Here is a 22,463-nt window from a genome sequence, read left to right as displayed (position 1 = left end):
ATTTTGGTAATTGTACTTTTTGTTTCTAGAATTGCTTTTTTGGCATTCCCTTTGCTTTTTATGGTTTCTAGCTCACTGACAAGACTTTTTATTTTTTTTTTTAAGGCTTATTTTTACATTCTAATTATGTGTGTGCGTGTGTGTGTGCATCTGTGTGTATTGCATGTGAACACAGACATGCACGGAGGCCAGAAGAGGGCATCAGATCACTGCAGCTGGAGCTGCAGGCAGCTGTGAGCTGTCTGATATGGGTGCTGGGAACCAAACCTGGGTTCTCTGCAAAAGCAGTATGTGCTCTTAACTGCTGCGCGAAGGCAAAGATTGGCAAGATTTTTGGATTTGTGGTTTGTTGTTGTTTGTTGTGAGACAGGGTCTTAGTGTTGGCCTAAAATTTGCAAAGTAGCCGAGGAACTCCTGATGCTCCTGCCTTTGACTCCAGATGCATGCTCCGTCTCACCCAGTGAGTAGTGCCGGGGCTCAGGCACAAGGCTTGGTCGTTGTTAGGCCATCATTTGATCAGCCCACGGCTTCTCATTACTAGTGTCTTTGATGTTTATGGTTTTCATTTCACTAACACACACAAAAAATATTTTTTCGAGGCAAAGTCTCCCCATGTGACCCACACTATGGGGTCAACCTCGCAATCCCCCTGCCTCTGCTTCCTCAGTGCTTGGATTACAGATGTTCACCCCGGCACCCACTTGACCCTACTCACCTTCATGTGAACTTTGTGATTTTGTTTCTCTCGGGTAAACAGTAGTGGGATTTCAGAATCACTGGCGAGGTAAATACTTAGCTTTATAAAAACCCCCAAACCGTTTTTCCAAATGTCAGCTCTTTCAGCTTCCTGCCAGAGTGAAACTTCCAGTTCCACATCCCCGTTACCACCCAGTGGGTCAGCCATTCCAGTGGGTGTGTGGTGGCGTCTCTCGGCCTTCTCACTTGTATTTCCCTGGTGACTAACGATGTCTAATGCAGCTTCACCTCCCGCTGACTGGCCATTAGTGCCTCTCCTTCGTGAAGTGTCTATTCGAAACTCTTTCGGCCGCTCAGGTAAGGGCAGGCCTCGTAGCACACTCCTGGAATCACAGCACTTGGGAAGGAGAGGTGAGAAAATCATTTGTAGGCTGAGATACTGACCGAAAAAAACAAAACAAACAGGTAAGCGAGCGGAGTGGTTCTCTAATCCCAGCATTCCAGAGGTGGAAGCAGAAGGGACAGAAGGTTCAAAATCACCCTGGCTACATAAGTTCAAGGCCAGCGTGGGATACATGAAAAAGAAAATCAGGTTATTTGATTTTTTTTTTCCTTTAGTGCTAGAGACAGAATCCTAGGCCTTGGACATGGTTATTGAACCCTTTACCCCTGAGCTACACCACAGGTCTGTTGGTCTGTTTTTCAGAAGCTTCACAGGCTGCTGTAGGGAGGGTGGGTTGTGGCAGCCACAGAGCCGGCGGATGCCTGAGGTCTGGGAAAGTTGATTTTTCCATTCCGCAGCTCTGGCCTGCTGTTTAGAGAGGTTGGGCCATTTTACAAACCCCAGCCCAGCTTCCTGCAGCCCGGCACCATTGCAGAGCAGAGCCCACCAGAAGATTGCTTACACTGCCTCCCCTTCCTTCTCCCAGAGCGAGAACCCGACCCGCCATCGGGCCTGGAGACGAGCACGCCTGCTCCTGCGGCCTGCTCCTGTGGCCTGCTCATCTTCTGTGGCCTGCTCCCGTGGCCTGCTCCCGCGGCCTGCTCCCGCGGCCTGCTCCCGCCGCCTGCTCCCGCCGCCTGCTCCCGCCGCCTGCTCCCGCCGCCTGCTCCCGCCGCCTGCTCCCGCGGCCTGCTCCCGCGGCCTGCTCCCGCGGCCTGCTCCAGTGGCCTGCTCCTGCGGCCTGCACCCCCACAGTTGTAAAGGCATTACAAGATGTTGCTCCTGAGCTGGTCGTGGGGTTCACTCCTTAACATTGGTGTATGGATGTTAAAGTATGAGGACTGTGGGCTCAAAGCCAGCTGAGATACATAGAGTCCTGGGCTATCCTGAGCTACGTGGTGTGACTGTGTCTCAGAAAGGAAGGGAGAAAGGAAGGAGAGAGGGAGGGGAGAGGGAGGGAGGGAGGGAGGGAGGGAGGGGGAGGAGGGAGGGAGGGAAGGAAAAGAAAAAAAAGGCAAGTTATAGAAATGACTCAGTGGTTAAGTCTTGTTTTGTTCTCTATTCACACATGGCAGCTCACACCTGCCTGTAACTCCAGTTCCGGGGGATCTCACACACTCTTCTGAGGGCACCAGACATGCCATGTGGTGTACATGCGTACATTTAAGCACTCACACGTATACATAAAAATAAAATAAATCTGAAAGAAAAGAAGGAAGCTGGATGGATGGATGGATAGACGGTTAGGTGGGTGGATGGATGAATGGATGGATGGATGGATGGATGGATGGATGGATGGATGGGTGGATGGATGGATAGATGTGATGATCTGTCTTTTGGTCAGTGAATAACCTGTCCTTGGATCTGCGAAGGAGGCTCAGTTGATAAAGTGCTGGAGGACCTGAGTTTGATCCCTGGGACCCACATAAAAGACTGGGCATCGTGGCTTACACTGTGTTTGTAATCCCATAACCAGGGAGACAGAGATGGGAGAATTCCTGGGGGTCCAACATGGCCTACTTGGTATTTTTCAGACCAGTAAAAAAAGAAGGGTAGACAATCCTGAGGAATGACACCTGAGTTTGTCCTCTGGCCACACACCCCGAAGCACCCTCATGCACACACACACACACACCCCGACACACACACACACACACACACACACACACACACACACACACACACACACGCTCAGCCTGATCTTAGCTCACATCCCACAAATGTCCACCAACATCTCTCCCTTGAGACTCCTAGAACTTCCCATATCTTAGCAACAGAACCCCACCAAAGCCCAGCACCGTGCTTGCTCTGTTTTGGGTGGTGCCCCAGTATCTCGGCTGTTCCATTGCATGTGTTCTGGGGACAGGTCAGGCACGGCCGAGTGGGAGGAGGGGTCAGAAGGTCCCTGCTGGGAAGCTGGGAATGGGAGAAAGATTTAGGAAGGGCAGACCATAGCTCACCCCTGGACATGCTAACCCCCCACCCATGAGCGTTAATTAACCTGCTGTGAGTATTCACAATGTGTTAGGCACAGTTCTAATGATCCTCACAAAGTCCCAGGAGAAGCTGGCCTTGCATCCTTCTCTGATTCAAGTCCCCCCATTCTGCTCACAGCCAGAGGGAGTCTTGACCCCCAGCAGGTCCAGGTCTGCCTTGCCCATAGCCCGACTCAGGTCTCTAACTGTCCGTCATTCACCTAGCTCACACCCCCATTGAGAGGCCTCTGGGCACAGTGGGCCTCTTCCTCCCATTCCAGCTCTAGACCTTAGGAAGACACTTTTGGATTCTTCAGGGCCCAGACTCAGCCTGGCCTGGGCAGTAGTGGCCATGATTCTCAGAGACCCTCCACCCAGCTCTAGAGTCCCTCCCTCCCACAGTGGTGTCAGCTTCTGTCCCATGACCACCATCCAGCTTCCCCTTTCTCCTGCACCCTGGGTGCCCACAGAGTGTGACATGAGTTTGGGGGAGGGGGCGTCCTGCATCTGGCTCATGCCCAAGGGCTCCAACCTCAGGTTCCTCCTTCACCGGTTCCAGCTTAGGCTCCCGCCAGGGACTAAAATAGTCCCTGCCTCTTCCCCCCACGAGCTCCCTCCTCACTGGCTCCCAGCGGCTTCCTCACCCAGCAGCGCAGCCCGTCAGACCCAGTGGTCACCACATGGCCACCAGCTGCCCCACCTCAAACCCCGGCTCTGTCTCTGTGGTGTGCACATCTGTGACAGGAATCCTCACCCTCTGTGCTTTGCTGGTGTTCTCTCTCTGCCTTTCATCTTTTCCCCTCTGTCAGTGAAATGGCCATGTTTAGGTGCTGGGTCCCGGATCTGTCTTTGCTGTGTGGTTGTGGGCTACTGTCTTTACCTCTGTGAAACGGGGAAAAGGCATCTACCTCAGATAAATATTGGGGAGACGAGGTGACAACATTTGGGAGTTCTGTCATGAGTGTTCCTGCCCAGGACTCTCTTAATGATAGCCTGTGACCGTGACAAGGGTCTTGATGCTTACAAGACAGGTCAGTATTGGACTTGCTCTAGGAACGTCAGCTGGTAAATGGCCCAGCAAAAAAGTACGGTTTTACTCTCAATCTTGTGGACGAAAACAATCGAGGCCCAGAGAGGCTAAGTGACTTCTTCAAGGTTGCCCAGCCAGAAGAGGCTGAACTGCTTTCAATTCTTGTCAGCCCCTGCCCTCCCGTTGCACCTGTCCTCTGTGGAGATGGAGATCAAGGCCTGCTGTGAGTGTCCCTGGTCCTTTCTGCCCAGCCCGTGAGGACTGTGTATGGCACAGTCCCTTGGCCACATTCTTGTCATGTCTGTCTGTCCCTCCTCCCTGCTGCTGTCCCCTCCTCCCGCTGCCACCACCCACCTCAGACTTCCTCCTTCACTTGGTTGGACGTCACACCACATCCCACCAGCCGCTGGACTGTGGTGTCCAGTGCACGTCTGACCACCATGGGGGCCCTGGAGCCCTCCTGGCACCTTCTGTTGCTTCCTGCCCTTCTGACCGTGGGAGGTGAGTCGGGGGCTTCTGCCGCTGTCCTGTGTCTTCAGCTCAGGGCCAGGGCTGGGCAGAGAGCAGGAAGGGACAGGACAGCCGAAGGGGAGGGCTGGGCGGAAGAAGGTTCCTCTAGGGCCTCTGGGTCTCTGCCTGAGCTGGAGGCCCCACGATCTGGGACCTGGTAGAAGCATTGGGAGGGAAGATCTGAACCAGACACACTGACACAGACCCTGCACACTGGCCAGTCGCCCCTGTACCGGCCCCGGGGGCCGCGAGACCTACCTTCTCCCGAGTTCTACATCCCTGTCTGGCTGGGCCTCAGTTTACATCTTCTTTTGGATATAGAATCTCATATAGCCCAGGCTAGCTTCAAACTTGCTATGTAGTTGAGGATAACCTCAGTCTTCTGATTCTCCTGCCCCTGCCTCTCTCCGTTTACCTAATTTTTTTTTCCTCCTTAGGATTAAGTCCCGTCCAGGCCCAGAGTGGTAAGCCATGACACCCCCAATCTTTCACCCTTCCCCTCAAAGACTCCTCACGTCACCCTTCTAACCCTCTCTCTGCTAACACCCAGTCCCTGACTGTCAACCTATGTCGCCCTCCTCATCCTCCTGTGACAATTTCCCAGATTGCAACTGCTCTCCGGTGAGCCCGGGTGTGCTGGCTGGGATCGTGCTGGGTGACTTGGTGCTGACGTTGCTCATCGCCCTGGCTGTCTACTCTCTGGGCCGCGTGATCCCTCGAGGCCGAGGGGCAGCAGAGGGTGAGTGGGGCACTCAGGAGCTGGCCTGTTGGAAGAGGGGGTTGGGGGAACCTTTCAAGCTCACGGATACCTGAGGGCTGGGGATGGAAGGGCTGATTTGTTATTGTCTCTTCCCTTAATGCTGAGGACCCAGACAGGGACTCCCATTTGCACTCAAGCTCTTCCTACCAACTGAGATACTCCTTCAGGCCAGAAGGCTGGCGGCTTGTTCCTCTCTTACTTTATATATACATTAATTGTTTAATTTGAATAGTTTAGTGTCTTCCAAGGCCAGAAAGTGGTGCCAGATGCCCTGGACCTAGAGTTATAACGTTGGTGCTGGGAATTGAACTTGGGTCCTTTGCAAGAGCAGTACCCACTCTAAACTGCTGAACCATCTCTCAAGTTGCTCAGAAGGGCTGGTTTAATAACACTCAAACAGGAGCAGTGGTGGCACACACCTTTAATCCCAACACTTGGGAGGCAGAGACAGGCAGATCTCTGTGAGTTCGAGGCCAGCCTGGTCTACAGAGCGAGATCCAGGACAGCCAGGACTACACAGAGAAACCCTGTTTCAGAAAACCAACCAACCAAACCAAACCAAACAAAATTAAAAACCCAACAACAATAATATAGTCTCAATTCACAGCTTAGTCCATCTTTATACCCTGTGTCACTCTCTGTCCCTTTCCAGGGACCCGGAAACAGCGCATTGCAGAGACGGAGTCACCTTATCAGGTAAGAACACCAAATCTTTCTCTACCTTCACTCCTAGTCCCAACCCCCCCACACACACACACACAAAACCCTTTCCAGCACCTTAAGGTCCCTTCCCCAGCCACACCCCCAATCTTGAAAACAAAGGAGGCACCTGTCTGACATGTTCAATGATTAATCATGACCTCTATGCTCATCCTCAGATGTGTGGGAGCAAAGAGAGGGGCTCTGTCTTTGTTAGCCTTGCTTTGATCTGGGGGAAGCCTGGCCCTCGGTCAGACTGGGAGAAGTCCTTGGTGAGGCAGGGAATAGAATTTAGTGTGGGGTCTCTAAAGAGAGGAGCTCCACCGGTGTTACGGTGTTGCAGAAGCAGGATGTGAGCACTGGACATTCCTTTGAACAGCTGACCAAAGCTAGGCTGCTCAGAAAACCCCACACAAAACGTACAAAGTGATCCCAGAAGTTGGGAGGCAAGATGATGGGAAGTTTGAAGCCAACCTGGGCTATTTAGTGAGTTTGAGATTAGCCTGGGCTACAGAAAGAGACCCTGTCTCAAAAAAAGGGGTGAGCGTAGGGTGTCATACAGCATGGTGTCATACAGCATGGTGTGGTACAGCACGTGGCTGCCATTTGCAAAGCTCTTTATTTAATACCCAGGACCAACATAAACATTAATAATCATTAGCAGCTGTCTCAGGATTTCAGAAGCTAGGCAGGAGGACTGTGAGTTCAAGGCCAGTCTAGCATATATAGATAGTATCTCAAACATACCACACAGAACCGGGCATGGTGGTACAAGCCTGCATTGTCTGCACTGAGGAAGCAGAGGCAGGGGGATCCCTGTGGGTTTGAGGCCAGCCTGGTTTACCTAGAGAGTTCCAGACCAGTGAGGACTACAGGATGAAACCCTGTCTTGTCTTTTGAAAAGGAAAATAAATTAAAAGTGGAATGGGATGGGAATGCGGCTCAGACTACACTCATTTAGCATGCACAAGGCCCAGGATTCAACCCAATAAATAAATAAATAAATAAATAAATAAATAAATAAATAAATAAATAACAGAATTAATTCAAATGAAAGTAAGTCAAAGTTATGTATGTAAGCTAGAGACAGTGCAAGCAGTCTTTAAATTCATCCCTAAAAACCATAATGTAGTCAGTCACGTGTGTCAAGACTCTATTATGTGTGTGTATGTGTGTGTGTGTTTGTATGTGGTGTGTGTTTGTGTGTGGTGTATGTGGTGTAGTGTGTGTTTGTGTATGTGTGTGTGTTTTTGTGGTGTGTGTGTATATATGTGTGTGGTATGTGTATGTGGTATGTGTGTGTTTGTAAGTGTGGTGTTTGTGTGTGGTGTATGTGGTGTAGTGTGTGTGTTTGTGTATGTGTGTGTGTTTTTGTGGTGTGTGTGTATATATGTGTGTGGTGTGTGTATGTGGTATGTGTGTGTTTGTATGTGGTGTATGTTTGTAAGTGTGGTGTGTGTTTGTGTGTGGTGTGCGTGTGGTGTGTGTTTGTATGTGGTGTGTGTTTGTATGTGGTGTGTGTTTGTATGTGGTGTGTGTTTGTATGTGGTGTGTGTTTGTATGTGGTGTGTGTTTGCAAGTGTGGTGTGTGTTTGTGTGTGGTGTGCGTGTGGTGTGTGTGTGTATGTGTTTGTGGTGTGTGCGTGCGCACTTGTGCAGGAAGGCCATAGGAGGACTTCAGGCCTTATTTTTTAAATTGCATTTATTTTATTATTTATTTTCGGGTGGATGTGGGTGGGGGTGGGTGCTTATGCTTTGGCAGCCATGTGGAGGCCAACATGTGGGAGTCAGTCAGTTCTCTCCTTCCACCTTGAGGGTCTCAGACCTCTAACGCGTTGTCAAGCTTCGCAGCAAGAGCTTACCCCCAGCCATTTCCCCATCTCAGGACTCCTCCCTAACCTCGGGGCTAGGAGCGAGGGGTTAGGAAACTCTGGAGTCTGCCCCTGGAGCCACAGACCAGTGCCTTCTCCTCCCTTCTCTGGAAGTCGCCTTACCCCTGCAGCCAGCTCTACCCACAGGCCTCCCTGCTGGAGAAAAGTTTTCTTTGCAAAGTGTAAGATTCTTCAGTTTGATGCCCACCAGTGGTGGCGCACGTCTTTAATCCCAGCACTTGGGAGGCAAAGCCAGGCGGATCTCTGTGAGTTCAAGGCCAGCCTGGTCTACAGAGAGTTTCAGGACAGCCAGGGCTACACAAAGAAATCATGTGTCGGAAAAACAAACACACAAAACAAATAAAACAACCTCAAGTTTGACCACTTGAGGCTCAGAAGACTGAGGAGGCTGTCCAGTCCCTCAGAACCAGGAAATTTTAGGGCCAATGTCAGCCCAGCTTATTTATTTATTTATTTATTATTTATTATTTATTTATTTATTTAGTGGCTTGGTTGAGACCTACATGGGTCAGCACAAGCATCCTAATTGGAGAGACTGAAATGAAGCATTTGGGGGTGATATTACGAAGAGAATAGAACCAGCCAATGTGGTAATGGTGGGGTTGAGAACGAAACTAAAGACAGGGAAGCTGAGAAATATCCAAGCTGAAAGGGTGAGAAGGAGGCTGACAATCTAGGGAGCTGGCTGCCCAGGCAGAGAGAATTGCGAGTGTAAAGGCCTTGAGGCTGGGACTTAATGTCCATGCAGAGAAGTGGGGAACTGCGGGCATTTGAATAAAACCTGGATCTCTGTCATGATTTTAAGTTTGAAGAAGCTGCCAGGGACCTTGAAGGTCATTAGGAGGCTAGATTTCTTTGGCTTGCTGGGGCCCCTCCAATGATGGCCTCTGTCTTTTAGGAGCTTCAGGGCCAGAGGCCAGACGTCTACAGCGACCTCAACACACAGAGGCAGTATTACAGATGAGCCCACACTATGCCGACCAGCAACCTGATGCCTGAATCCAGCCATTCCTGATGCCTACTCAACATGCCCTCCCTGGGATACAGATCCACAGAGTGCTCCCCCCGAGATGTCTGACCTCTCCCCACTTCTGTCCACAAATAAATGACGGAGCAAAAACCATGACTGAATTATGCTACCTATGAGGGTAAACAGTGGGGCCCCAAGAATGCTCTAAATCGGGAAACAGCTACCTGGTTAGACGGCAGACTTTGGGAAGAACAGACGAGAGGCATTTGAATTGCTTTATTCCAGTCGGGAAGGAGTGTGTTCCCAGGCACCCCCTCGTGATCCAGGACGGGAGAGCCAGAAGTTGCAGAGGTCAGCTTCGGCCAGGCATGTTGATGTAGACTCTACTATCTTCTGGTGGATGGGGTAGAGAGAGCATGAAGCATGACCACCCACATCACCTTCCTGGGAGACCCCCTGCCTCAGGGGCTTCCTCAGGGGTTCCCCAGATACCTCCCCCAGGGTTTCCCAAGCACCTCCTCCAGGGCTTCCCCGGGGACCGCCTTTGTGGGACCCCCTTCTTCCCTAGGGACTGCTACCCACTCTCCAGGCCCCGCCCCAGTGTTTGGTCACCTTGGGCAGGCCCGCTGTGTGGGCGCGTGCATACAAACACCACTCCCACGATTATGAGTGACAAGACCGCATCTGCAGCCACCAAGCCTGCCAGGAGCGGCAGGGACAGAGGCCCACATCCTGAGCAGGAACCTGGGGGTTAGAGCCCAGACAAGCAGGCAGCTGAGACCGGTCTCTTTGCCGAGACCACAGGGCGCCCCTCTCCCCGCCCCCAGGTGCCACAGAGTGGGTAGATTTGGGGGGATTAGGGAGTAAAATGAGAGGGGGGAGCTAAGAGAGGCTGGGGAGTCACAGAACCACGAGGACTGTGCCCTGGGCACACCAGGAATCTGTTAAGGAGAGTCTCGGTTCCCATCACTCCAATTGGGTGGTGAAGTCAAGATGGACCAGAAAGGGCTGGGATTAAGGCAATGTCAGGAGCCCTCAGGGGAGTGCTGTGGGCCAGACTTCGGGACTGGAGGCAGCTGTTGAAGTTCATCCCTCACCTGCTGGCGTCTGATCTGCAGCCACTGTGGAAAGACAGAAAGTGGATAGGGGTCGGGGAGTAGTCCCCAACACGGGCTCAGGGCGGGTGGGATGCTTGAGACCTAAGCTCCACACTGGAGAGGTAAATGAGAAATGGAGCTTCCTGGAACGCAGAGAGTGACCAGAAAAGGGAAACAGAAGTGACCTAGCGGTGAGGAGAGTTCACAGCTCCACAATCCCACCCCCCACCCCCAAGGACCCAGACCTTGAGACACAGTGACTCTCAAGAAAGAAAAGGGCACAGGGAGAAGGCTTGTCCTCCGCACCCCGATATCAGATGGCAGCCTTTCTGTCCCCTCAAACCTTAAGTGCCCGCTTCACCTGGGAGCAGAAGCAGGAACAAGAGGTGGCCCGGAGGGGTCATGGCGGGCCGAGGACTGAAGGGATCTGGCCAAAGACTGTGGTCCTGAGAGGTCCTGAGAAGACTAGAGAGGGAGGAAGCCAGAACGGATGTCACTCTGCTGGTGACTGTGCTACATACTTCCTGTGTGGGGGTACATGTGTGTCCCTAAGACTTATTCTGGGGAACAAATTTGGGGGAGTCAGTGCCCAGAGAAGCTTCTGTCATAATTCGGGTGGGAGTAGCAGGTGGACCATGGTGTGGGTACCAGGGAGACTCTGGAAATATTTTGGAAGTAAAGCCAACAACATTTGGGGCTGGAGAGGGTGTGTGCTATAAAGGGGACCAGGGGTGACTGTAGCTTCTGGCCTGAGGGAGATTAGAAAGATGGAGAATTGGGTTGACAAGAGAGTTTGTTCGGAAGAGCTGGCTAAGGAGGGAGAGGGCTGCCTACGTTTGGGCACACTGAGTTGGAGATCCTGACAGAGCTCTCTGGAGATGTGAATGTCCACAGTTGGGTTTCAGGGACGCCTGGTCCTGACATGTAAATCTGAGAGGGCTGATAGCTAAAGGATGGCATTTAAAACCAACCGTAAGACTGAATGAACTCACTAACGAAGTGCACACACACACACACACACACACACACACACACACACTGTCGGCAGAGAAAGGGAACCAGCAGCCAGCTAGGGAAGCTGAGGGCAGAAGCAGGGGAGGGAGAGACCCAACACCAGGCAGAGTACTGAAAGCAGGAGAGAAATTTGGTCGCTGCAAATAGGTGCCAAGGAAGGTCACCAAGTGGGAACTGAGAATGTCAGTCCCTCCTGAGGGCTGGGAAACCCAGTTTGGTTCACACCTCTCTGTCCCAAGCACCCAGCAAAGTGTCTCTCCTCCATGCTAACAGAGTTTTTCAACTGATAGTGAGCTGGGCATGATAGCCTAAGCCTGTAATTCTAGCCTTAGGGAGCCCAAGGGAGGAAGGTGGCTGAGTTCAGGGCCATCCCTGACGTTTGGCATCCCAGGCTGGTCATGGCTATGTAGGAAGACCCTGCCTGCCTCACAGACAAGGAGAGGTGAAGGCACTTGGCGTGGGCTAGAGCCCCGGATCCACACGAAAGGCAGTGTTTCTGCAGCAGGCTGAAGAGCACACATTCTCTGACCTCCGGGGAGCTCACACCCAGCATTTCTTAAAAGCAAATATTAGAGCCGGACGTAGTGGCTCACACCTTTAAGTCTTAGCACTTGGGAGACAGAAGCAGGCGGATCTCTGTGAGTTCAAGGCTAGCCTGGTCTATGTAGTGAGTTCCATGACAGCTAGAGCTACATAAGGAGACCCTGTCTCAAAACAAAACAAAAAAGCAAATATTGTTGTTTGGATGTGGTAGCCCACACCTGTAATCTGACATTCGGGAGAGAGAGCAAGAGCGGCAGGCAGAGTTCAAGATTATCCTCAGTTACCGAGAGATCTAGGCCAGCCTGCGCTACAGGAACCCATGTCTGTCTGTTTCTCTGCCTCTCTGTCTCCGTCTCTGTCTCTCTCATACACACACGCAGAAATCAAAACTGAAACCAACGGGGGAGGGGGGTTATAAATGAAAGTTGACTCTAAAGAAGGGAAAGGCCACGTGGAAAGAGGGAGCGATTTAAGTCACCCTTGCCTAAGGACTTCTCCAGGAGGCCATGGGGTCCAGACTCTCCCCCAGCACCCAACAGCACTGCTCTGTCTATGCACAGCCAAGTCAAGGCCTCCAGCATCCCCTGGGCCAGAGACTCAGAATTCCAGGACCCAGTGTCCCCTTCTTCCTGGAGGCAGGACCCCTAGCACCCTCCTTCCATGGATCAAGGTGATCAGACCCTTCAAGGTCAGCCCCTCCCACTCAGAGACAAAGTTTGCTCTAGCGCTAAACCGGGGACTCCCAGAACTGTGGGCGGGGTCCTCTTTGAATGGGCGTGGTCAAAACCCCAATTTAAAAACTCGCGGGGATCCTGGCTTTAGATCGGGGGACCCGGCGGCGGCTCCGCGGGGGAAGCAGCGAGGCTGGCGCAGCGCCGAGGTCGCGGGCCTGGGGGCCCGCAATCTGCACCCAAGAATCCGAGAGGTAAGGATGGGGTAAAGCGGGGCACGCGACTTTCTGAGCGCTTGAGGGTTGGCTGGAGCATTAAGCTGGGCCCGGAGAGTAGGGGTGTCCTCAACGTTTAAGGGAGAGGGCTGAAGAGAAGCGGATGGGATTCTGGACTCCTGAGTCTTCAGAGTGATGGAGATTAAGAGGGAGATCTGGGATCTTGGGGTAGGGGGTTAGGGTGCAAGGGTTGGGAGGCCTGATCCTGGGATCCTGTAAGAGGACGAAGGGACCCCGACTCTTTCCCCCAAGGAGGGGGTTGCACTGTGGTTATGGTTGCAGATTTGGGTCCCAAAGGTCCGGCGTTAGACCTCTCCGGCCGGGACCTGCCCCGCCCTGGGATTTCCCAGAGCACCACCGGTGCAGGGACCCCGGGCGGGACAGGAATTCCCCGTGCGCGGGGATTCCACGGGCGCAGCGCTTCGCTGCGCGCCCCGCCTCCGAGCGGGACACCTGCAGCGCGAGTCTGGAGCGGAACTGGGAGATGGAAGATTCCCTTGCGTGAGCGCGGTGACGTCAGCGCGTGGCGTCCCGCCTCGAGGTTTCCGAGTCAGCCCCCGGCTTGCTTAACCCTTTGTGCGCCTGAGTCTAAGCCCGGAAACCTGAGCTGGGGCATTTTTCTCTTCTTGGGGCTTGGGAACCGGACTTCCAGGTCCTAGAGAAGGAGACTGAGGATCCGGACTCTTGGGTTCTGCATGAGAGGGTGCGGCATCTATGCGACGCATGGGCGGGATGGTGGGTCCCTGCAACTCCCAAGTCTGCAGAGGTGGGGGCCGGAGCTTTGCGACTCCAGATCTCCGGATTCCCGAGGAGCTAGTGGCTACTGATTTTGTAGACCCTGGCAGAGAGGATGGGACAAGAGTGGTGGCCCCCAGAGTAGCAGCTCATCTTTTTTTCAGTGCTGAGGACGGTAGGCACCCCTCTACCATCCACTGAGCCCCGCCCCGAGCCCCACATGTCAGATTCTAGAATAGAGAAATAATTTGTTGTTCTGAGGCAGGGTCCGGGGTAGTCCAGGCTGTCCTCTAACTTAGTATGAGATGAGCACGTGATCCTCCTGTCCCCACCTCGCGAGTGCTGAGATTGCTGGAGTGTGCCTCCACTCCTAGTGTAAAACAGACATTAGGAACCTGTGTATGCTTTTTCAGGAAGTAGAGATTAGCAGACCCCCAACCCTCCCCTCCAAGCCTCAGGAGCCTAGGTTGGGATTTTTTTACGGATGTGGCGATGCTTCAGAGGAGTGGGGTGTAGAGGAAACAGATGCTTCAGAGGAGTGCTAGCCTCCCCACTTCCTCAGTTTCCACTACGCTGGTGGAAAGTTGGGGCAGAGGAAAAGCGTGGAGTAAAAGGAAGGAAATGGCGGAGGCGGGCCCTGCACTCAGCATCTTCTATTGGCTTTGTAGTTCTCCGGCGGCATCAATGTGCCAGATTTTCCGCGCGGGAGAGAAAGGAGGGCGCCCACGTCCACTCCTCGCTGCCCACTGCTGCCGCTGAGGGTACATTTGGGTGACTTAAACATTCCTGATGACTTCCTTCTGCCTTCCCCCACACAGTGAGTCGGACTGAGCGCAGCCACTGCCCAACACAGACCGTGAAGAAGCTCCTGGAAGAACAGAGGCGCCGTCAGCAGCAGCCTGAGGCTGGTGGGGTTCCGGTGAGTCTCGGGAAGTCCGGGATAGGACCGCACACGCAGCCACGTGCGCTCCGGGGCATGGGAGTTGTAGCCCTAACTCTGGTGATCTACAGGTGGGGAACAGACCCGAATCTTCCAGATACATAAATTCACTCGTGCTTTCATTTTCTTTACACTTTTCAGGGCCACTTCTCCCCTCCCCTGGCCCAGCCACTGACCCCGTCTGTGAACGAGGCAGAAGCAGGTAAGAATAGAAAGCTGGTTCCCCGCCCCAACTTCTCTTAGACGCTTAGATACCCCAGCTCTTAGAACTTTGGGGACCGAGGGGTTCAGCCTTCATTGTTGTTGAGACACAGGAGAAATTTTGATGGACAGCCTTCCATAGTTGCACATGCCTGCTCCCAGCACTTCAGAAACTGAGCAGGGGAGGAGTGCCATTGGGTGTGAGTTCTAGGCCACCTAGAGCTATCTAAGACACTTTGTCCCCAAAAAGAAAACAGAACAGAAACCCCTGGGATTTCACATTGGTTTTCTGTAGCCCAGTAGTTTGCATATAGTCCTTAAAGGACCCAGAGTTCTGCGATTCCAGGAGTCCAGGTCCCAGCTGCTTCAGACCAACTTGTTGATTTCCAGGATTGGAGGACCCAGCTCCTTCCTCAGGGTCTCCAGTCCCAGCCCTCCAGGTTCCCTGACCTTGGGACACTCCAGGTTCACTATCCCTGGCTCAGGTTCACTATCCCTGGCTGTGTCTCCCAGTTTTGACCTTGGGACACTCCAGGTTCACTATTCCTGGCTGTGTCTCCCAGTCTCTGACCTTGGGACACTCCAGGATCACTATCCCTGGTTGTGTCTCCCAGTTTTGACCTTGGGACACTCCAGGTTCACTATTCCTGGCTGTGTCTCTGACCTTGGGACACTCCATGTTCACTATCCCTGGCTGTGACTCTGACCTTGGGACACTCCATGTTCACTATCCCTGGCTCAGGTTCACTATCCCTGGGACACTCCAGGATCACTATCCCTGGCTGTGTCTCCCAGTCTGTAATAACAGGCTGGTCCCTGCCCATCCTCTTCCTTTCAGGCCACACTCACTTCCCCACCTTCCAAGAGACCGTGGATTCAGGACCTGGCAACCTGGCTCCCCCTTCAGGCTTTGCAGACTGGGACCCCAGCACCCATGCTACTTATACAGACAGCTCTTGCCCATACTCTGCTGCTGAAGGCTTCCTGACTCCTGATTTCTACCCACCGTCAGACCCAGGGCGCCCAGGCCCATTTCCCCTGGGGATGGAGGTAAATTATACACGGGGACATATGCTAAGGGCCCCCAAAAAATTCCCAGTTGTGCTGAGCCTAGCGATCTAAGCCTGTCATTCCGACTGCTGGGGGCAGAAGCAGGATTGTAAGATGTAAGACCTGCCTGGGCTACAGAATGAGTTCACGGTTGCCCTGAGCGCGTTAGTAAGACCTCATCTTTAAATGAAAGGTGGAAAACAGAGAGTGTTGGGGAGTATTGCTCCACGGTCAAGCTCTTCCCTAGCATGCAAGAGGCCGTGGGTTCCCCATGAGAATCTCAGTTACATCCCTGCAATAGTCTACGATGTCAGGGGCTGGTTTAAGATCCCATCCCCCACCAGGTGTACTGGCTTATACCTGTGGTCTCAGAACCTGGGAGGCAGAGGCAAGAGGTTTGCCATTTTGAGCCAACTAGTTGTGAGTTAGAAGCCAGTAGATGGGCAACACCAAACAAACTCTGGTATTTTTGGAGGGGTTTTGTTTCATAATGTTTTGTCTGTTTTTTTCTTTTTTTCCTTACAGATCTTTTCCTTAAATATTATGGTTTCTGATTTTGTTTGTATGGATTTTCTGTGTGTGCAAATCTGTGTGTCTGTCTATATTTCTTGTACTTCTTTATTCCTGTTTGTTTTTGTCCTATTCTAGTTTGTTTTTATTTTATCTTGTTAGTATTACTATTTTTTACATGCCTGTTTGTATTCTAATGAGAGAGAGAGAAAGTGTGTGGATTTGGGGGAGTGGGAAGATAGGGAGGCTCTGGGAGGAACTTGGGGAAGGGAAACTGTAATCAGAATCTATTGTGTGAAAAAATTCTATTTTCAATTAAAAAAAAAAAAAACCAAAACCAACACTGTGCCTGAAGCATGGCTCTGGTAGTTTCTGATGTATCAGATTAGATGGGACTGAAGAAGACGGAAACAGGACTCAAGTGTACTAACTGATTTCTTGAATGAAAATAATACTTAGGCTGGAGAGATGGCTCAGAGGTTAAGAGTACTGGCTGTTCTTCCAGAGGTCTTAAGTTCAATTCCCAGCAACCACATGGTGACTCACAACCGTCTGTAATGAGATCTGGTTCCCTCTTCTGGCCTGCAAGGATACTTACAGGCAGAACACTGTATACATAATAAATAAATAAATCTTTTTAAAAAGAAAAAAAAAAGAAGAAGAAGAAGAAGCCAGTCTAGGCTGTATAGCAGAGCAGAAACAAAAACAAGCTAGGTATAATAGTATATGCTCATAATCCCAGCACTCAGACCACTGTGGCAGAATTGCTTCAAGTTCAAGGCTAGCCCGGGCTTCACAGTGATATCCTCTCTCAAAAGACAAAAGCAAGCAGAAAACAAAAAACTCTTCTTCCTTGTGGCAAAACTGAAGTCCCAGGGTTCAAAGTCAGCTCCTGGTCTCACCCATTTGACCAGGGGCTGTGTGCTGTGTGTGAGGAGAATTCTCAGCTGACCGACTCTTCCCACCCCCTCCCCGTACCCCTCAGGACTCTCTGGATACCCGGCTCTACACAGAACCCTCCCTGTCACAGGTAGGATCCTGGAGAGTCTCCAGCCTCCCCCCAGGATCTCCACAGTTGCCTCCATCCACTGGGCCCTCCCTGGAGACAGCCCGAGCTCACATACTGGCTTTGGGGCCGCAACAGCTGCTGGCCCAGGATGAGGAAGGAGACACGTGAGTAGAGGGGGACAGGGTGATCTACAGACTCCTGGCTTCTCTGGGCGGGCGCTCCTCTCATGCTGCCCCCACCCCACCCATCCTCAGGCTCTTGCACCTGTTTGCGGCTCGGGGACTACGCTGGGCAGCGTATGCCGCAGCAGAGGTATTACAGATGTACCGACAGCTGGACATTCGTGAGCATAAAGGCAAGGTGAGGGCCGGGAGTCCAGACTTTTGCACCTGGGGAAGAGGGCACCTGACTTTCAGAAGGGAGGACTCTGGGAGTCCAGGCTGATTTTATTGTGACTTACAGACTCCTCTCCTGGTGGCAGCTGCTGCCAACCAGCCACTGATTGTGGAAGACCTGCTGAGCCTGGGAGCAGAGGCTAACGCTACTGACCATCAAGGCCGTTCTGTCTTACATGTGGCCGCCACGTACGGGCTCCCAGGAGTCCTTTCGGTATGGGCAGCAGGCAGAGCCAGGGTGTCTGGGGTGGGCTAGTTATCCAGAGCCTGGTTTCCAGGACCAGGTTTAGGGAGACCCTTCCACAGCTCTCTTCCTCTTCCCCTTCTAGGCTGTGTTTAAATCAGGCATTCACGTGGACCTGGAAGCCAGAGACTTCGAAGGTGAGCTGATCATGGCCAGGGCTGGTGTGGCAGGCAGGCAGGCTGGCTGGTCAGGGTGGATGTCCAGGTGCAGGTTCCTCACTGTTCCATTCCACAGGCCTTACCCCCCTCCACACAGCCATCCTGGCCCTCAATGCTGCTACGCCCCCACCTAGCGTCTGTCCGAGGATGCTGAGTTCCCAAGCCCGAGACAGACTGACTTGTGTGCAGATGTTGCTGCAAATGGGAGCCAGTCACACCAGCCAGGTGAGCTTGGGTGGCAGGGGACGGGCAGGCCCATAGGAAAGTGTGAGCAAAGGGCCACCTGGATGCCCAGGGGCCTAACAAATGCTGGCACTGCCTCGTCTACCTGGGTAACCCTGAGTTTGTTCCTCCACTTCTCTGAGGCCTGCTCATCCATGTGGATATTATTGATCTTAGCTTCATCAAGCATGGAGTGACTTAGATCAGCCTTTGTCCACCCCCACCCCCCACCCACCCTTCTAGGCATGTATTCTTATTTTTTATATTTTACTGATGAGAAATCTGAGTCCCAAGGGTTCAGAAGTCCCATAGCTTTTGTGGGAATTAGACCCAAGGGATCAGGAATCTGACCCTAGAACTTGGCTCCTAATTACATTTTCTTTTTTTCTTTTTTTTTTTTTTTTTTTGGTTTTTCAAGACAGGGTTTCTCTGTGTAGCTTTGTACCTTTCCTGGAACTCACTCTGTAGCCCAGGCTGGCCTCGAACTCACAGAGATCCGCCTGGCTCTCCCTCCTGAGTACTGGGATTGAAGGTGTGTGCCATCACCACCTGGCTCCTAATTACATATTTAACCCTTTTGTACTGTCATAGTTATGCCTTCATAGGCAGGCTGAGAGAATTCCATATCGTTTCATTTTAAACATTAGTTTTTTTAGTTCAAGAGTTTTGAGCATAGGATGGAAGATGTACTGTACTACTACCCAGCCTATTTCCCCTTTGGCCCGTATTTAATAAATTGTTCTTCCAAAAACAGATTTGAACATGGGTTAATTGCAAAGACTGTCATAATGTGCCCTCGTGCCAGGATTGTGTCGGTGATCAGCAACCACAGCGACCCCCATCATCCCATCCTCTCGCCCGCTTTCCTTTCAGGTTTCAGTTTTTGCTGGTGCTGAGGATTTAACCCAAGTTCTAGTGCAGGCTAGACGAGTTCTTCACAAACCTATATCATTATTTATTTTTTTGTCATTACAAAAGGCACAGTCTCTTTATGTAGCCCAGACTGACCTCAAACTCAGCATCTCCTGCCTCAACCTCCCAAGTGCAGAGCTGATAAACTGCATCACCAGGGCCAGTCCTGTGCTGTCTTTGAGCAAATACAAGCCTGTAATTATTTCTATAACTATTTGTCCTTTCCTCCTTCCTTTCTTTTGTTTTTTTTTTTTCTTTCGGTTGCTGAGAGTGGAACCTAGAGCTTCCTCATGCTTATTACAGTGGTAGAGCCCCTGCCTAGAATCCCCCAGTGAGGGGCTGGGGTGTGGCTCAGTGGTAGAGCCCCTGTATAGAATCCCCCAGTGAGGGGCTAGGGGTGTGGCTCAGTGGTAGAGCCCCTGCCTAGAATCCCCCAGTGAGGGGCTGGGGTGTGGCTCAGTAGTGGAGCCCCTGCCTAGAATCCCCCAGTGAGGGGCTGGGGGTGTGGTTCAGTGGTAGAGCATCTGCCTAGAATCCTCCAGTGAGGGGCTGGGGTGTGGCTCAGTGGTAGAGCCCCTGCCTAGAATGCTCCAGTAGAGGGCATAAAAGCTGAAGACCCTAAGGCTCCTTGAAAGCATGTAGTAAAGTTTCATTTTAGAAAACTTTTTCCCCTGTAAAACAGCAGTTCTCAACCTATGGGTCATGACCCCTTTGCAGATCATATATCAGATATTCTGCATGTCAGATATTTATATTACAATTCATAACAGTAGAAAATGACAGTTATGAAGTAACAGTGAAATAATTGTATGGTTGGGGGTCACTACAACATAAGGAACGGTATTAAAGGGTCACAGCATTAGGAGGGTTGTAGATGAATTGCTAAACAGTCTTATTAATAAAAAACCTGGAGCCAGATATTGGGGCGAATGCTGAAAGATCAGAGGAATAGAACAAGCCACAGCCAACTTCACCTTGACAACTTCTCAGTTGATCCTGTTTCCACGAATCCTCAGACTGGAAGCTTCTGAGTCCTCACCTGGAAGGGTCTTAGCTGAACTGCTTAAAAGCCTCTAGTCCAGGGTCCTCTGATCTCTGCCTCTGGAATGTTAGGATTAAAGGCGTGTGTGCACCACTGTCTGGCCTCTCTGTCTAATCTAATGGCTGTTCTGTTCTCTGACCCCAGATAAGTTTATTAGGGTACACAATGTATCACCCACAGAAGGTTGAGAACAGCTGCTCCAAACTATGAAGGCCAGTGTCCTACATGGACATGTCTGCTGATTAATGCCTCCCAGCTCCAGTACTTAGGATACAGTACAGTGTGTATGTAACAGGGTGCATTTTAGTGTGTGCAGAGGACACCAGGTGACCAGGACAACTCCTAGCCCAGAAAGCTCCTTTGAGGGACTGGGAAAAGCATCTCCTTTTTTCGGAGACACTTGAACTGGAAAATTGTCATATTAAATGTGTAGTCCTATGACACATATGTTACAAATGGCCTCCCTTAGTCATGTCTTCCTACATAGTACACAACACATACATCTGTGCAAGGCACTCCTGGTGGCTGCCAGGGCTGTGGATGGAAGGCTGGCCTGACCTCTGCTGTTCTTCTCCTCCTAGGAGATCAAGAGCAACAAGACCATTCTGCACTTGGCTGTCCAGGCTGCCAACCCTACCCTGGTTCAGCTGCTCCTGGGGCTGCCGAGGGGGGACCTGCGGGCCTTTGTCAATATGAAGGTAGGGCACAGGCAGAGATTTGTGGGTGGTTTGAGATACAGTTGCAAGGGGCAGGTGAGCACTGGGGTCCTGTGAACTGTGGATGTGCAGGGGACAATATGTGGGGTGTGAAAGGATTGTGTATTCTGTAGTCGGGTGGCGGAGTGTGGCTGTGAAGGGTGACATGTGAGCTGTGGATGTGGCAGGATCCACAAGTGTGGCTTAGAGGACCCAGGCACTTGGATCTTTGTGGTTACAGGCCCATGGGAACACAGCCCTCCACATGGCCGCTGCCCTGCCCCCTGGGCCGCCCCAGGAGGCCATTGTGAGGCATCTGCTGGCTGCTGGAGCAGACCCAACACTGCGCAACCTGGAGAACGAGCAGCCTGTTCATTTGCTGCGACCTGGGCCGGGCCCTGAGGGGGTAAGCACTGGCCTGACTTGAGCTAATCGGGGGTCCCCCAACTGCACCAACACTGATTTAGAGGATGGCATCTAGTCTCAGAAGGTGTCCTCGGTCCCTGTCCACTCTTCCCTTCAAAGAGTGACCTATGCTGAGTACTACCCTCTGATAATCCCAACTCTTGAAAGACTAAGGCAGGAAGAGTGAGAATTTGAGCTAGCCTGGCCTACGTAGTTAGACCCTGTCTCAAAAATGAAACAAACAAACAAAAAACCCCAAGCGGTGACCTTTGACCTTAATGTCTGACCCTTTCTTCAATATGACAACTCCTTCTGACTCCCTTTCTTTGTCCTGTGGCCTTCAGTCCCCTAGTGAGACCTCTGAATTACTGTTCCCAACCCTGGATCCTAGCCTTAGATGTAATTTCTGACCCTGACCCCAAGATGTGAGCCCTGCCTAGCAAAACCTTCCTGGTTTCTGGGTGTCTACCAGAGTCTGAACACAGGTTCACTCCAAACCTCACATGGGTTTCAGTATATAGCCCAGGATGACCCCTGACTCCCAGTTCCCCTGCCTCAGCCACCCAAAGTAGTGGGGTGACAGGCATGGGCCTCAACCCCTGTCTTGACTTTAGACCTGTGGCCTTCCAACCCCAGTGACCCCACTCGGTTTCTCCCTTGTCGGTAACCCCGCCCAAGGCACCCCTCAGCCTCCCATGTGTAACCCCAGCCTTTGAAGGGCCTCCTGCGCCCCCACATACCTCACGCTACCTCATCTGTCCATAGCTCCGGCAGCTGTTGAAGAGGAGCCGTGCGGCACCCCCAGGCTTGTCCTCTTAGGACTGAAACCCAGAACCTGGACTGATTTTCCAGTCCCCACCGTCCCGTGGGACAGTCAGCGTATGCTCATGTCGCAGATTCGTGATAATATGTGTGGAATATCCTGCCATTAGGGTCTTACATTAAAACCCCAAAGTGGCACTGGGGGAGGTGAGCAGTCCCCAATATTTGGGGTCATGTGATACCTCCTCCCTCTACAAGGGGCTATCTAGATGATTTCTGTGAAATCGAGCCCACTTGACTGTTTCTGTGAAACACCCCAGAAATCTTTAACTTTCTCCTACTTGGATCAGCCGTGATCACCTCCCTAGACTCAGTCTTACACCCCCAGAAACTCCAACGGAGCCTCCACGGGGTTTGAGGCATCCCAGTACCCTCACATCAGCGCTCCTCCCCAGGATGTCAGAAAGGCCCTCCGAGATTGTCGTGCCCTGAGTTCTGACTGCACTGTCGTTTAGAACTCAGTGTCCCAGACCCCAGCATCCCCGCGGAATTGTTCCCCTTGATCTCTGTGTCACTGGAGCTCCCAATTAAACTCCGTTTGGCCTCGG

At 52.0% G+C, this 22,463-nt stretch overlaps 4 protein-coding genes across 6 annotated transcripts; 3 read left to right on the top strand and 1 right to left on the bottom strand.

Moving 5' to 3' along the window:
* The first annotated feature begins 643 nt into the window (after positions 1-643).
* On the top strand, positions 644-2,071 carry LOC119087381 (inverted formin-2-like). The gene is made up of 2 exons (XM_037202438.1): positions 644-1,053; positions 1,626-2,071. Exons 1-2 carry the CDS (start codon positions 966-968, stop codon positions 1,898-1,900), a joined length of 363 nt encoding a protein of 120 aa, XP_037058333.1. The 5' UTR covers positions 644-965; the 3' UTR covers positions 1,901-2,071.
* Positions 2,072-4,273: 2,202 nt separating this feature from the next.
* On the top strand, positions 4,274-9,128 carry LOC114681639 (transmembrane immune signaling adaptor TYROBP). Its single transcript, XM_028855239.2, has 5 exons — positions 4,274-4,645; positions 5,092-5,118; positions 5,259-5,393; positions 6,067-6,110; positions 8,904-9,128. The coding sequence occupies exons 1-5, from the start codon at positions 4,585-4,587 to the stop codon at positions 8,967-8,969; spliced, it is 333 nt and encodes a 110-aa protein (XP_028711072.1). The 5' UTR covers positions 4,274-4,584; the 3' UTR covers positions 8,970-9,128.
* Positions 9,129-9,216: 88 nt separating this feature from the next.
* Positions 9,217-10,589, bottom strand: Hcst (hematopoietic cell signal transducer). 2 transcript variants are annotated; one of them, XM_028855241.2, is made up of 4 exons: positions 10,434-10,589; positions 10,073-10,096; positions 9,588-9,719; positions 9,217-9,365 (listed from the first exon to the last, which is right to left on the bottom strand). In XM_028855241.2, exons 1-4 carry the CDS (start codon positions 10,474-10,476, stop codon positions 9,328-9,330), a joined length of 237 nt encoding a protein of 78 aa, XP_028711074.1. In that variant the 5' UTR covers positions 10,477-10,589; the 3' UTR covers positions 9,217-9,327. The 2 variants fall into 2 exon arrangements, with proteins under 2 accessions (XP_028711074.1, XP_028711073.1); XM_028855240.2 differs by having other exon boundaries at positions 9,217-9,368; positions 10,434-10,587.
* Positions 10,590-12,455: 1,866 nt separating this feature from the next.
* On the top strand, positions 12,456-22,463 carry Nfkbid (NFKB inhibitor delta). 2 transcript variants are annotated; one of them, XM_028855304.2, is made up of 12 exons: positions 12,456-12,554; positions 14,129-14,229; positions 14,392-14,452; positions 15,290-15,501; positions 16,997-17,184; positions 17,275-17,380; positions 17,483-17,629; positions 17,745-17,796; positions 17,894-18,042; positions 20,575-20,691; positions 20,930-21,094; positions 21,859-22,463. In XM_028855304.2, exons 4-12 carry the CDS (start codon positions 15,496-15,498, stop codon positions 21,910-21,912), a joined length of 984 nt encoding a protein of 327 aa, XP_028711137.1. In that variant the 5' UTR covers positions 12,456-12,554; positions 14,129-14,229; positions 14,392-14,452; positions 15,290-15,495; the 3' UTR covers positions 21,913-22,463. The 2 variants fall into 2 exon arrangements, with proteins under 2 accessions (XP_028711137.1, XP_028711136.2); XM_028855303.2 differs by lacking the exon at positions 12,456-12,554 and adding an exon at positions 13,112-13,278.

This window comes from Peromyscus leucopus, chromosome 1 (assembly GCF_004664715.2).
Source record: "Peromyscus leucopus breed LL Stock chromosome 1, UCI_PerLeu_2.1, whole genome shotgun sequence".
NCBI lineage: Eukaryota > Metazoa > Chordata > Mammalia > Rodentia > Cricetidae > Peromyscus > Peromyscus leucopus.
The sequence above is the reverse complement of the archived record's forward strand: the minus strand, read 5'-3'. Positions and strand labels throughout refer to the sequence as shown.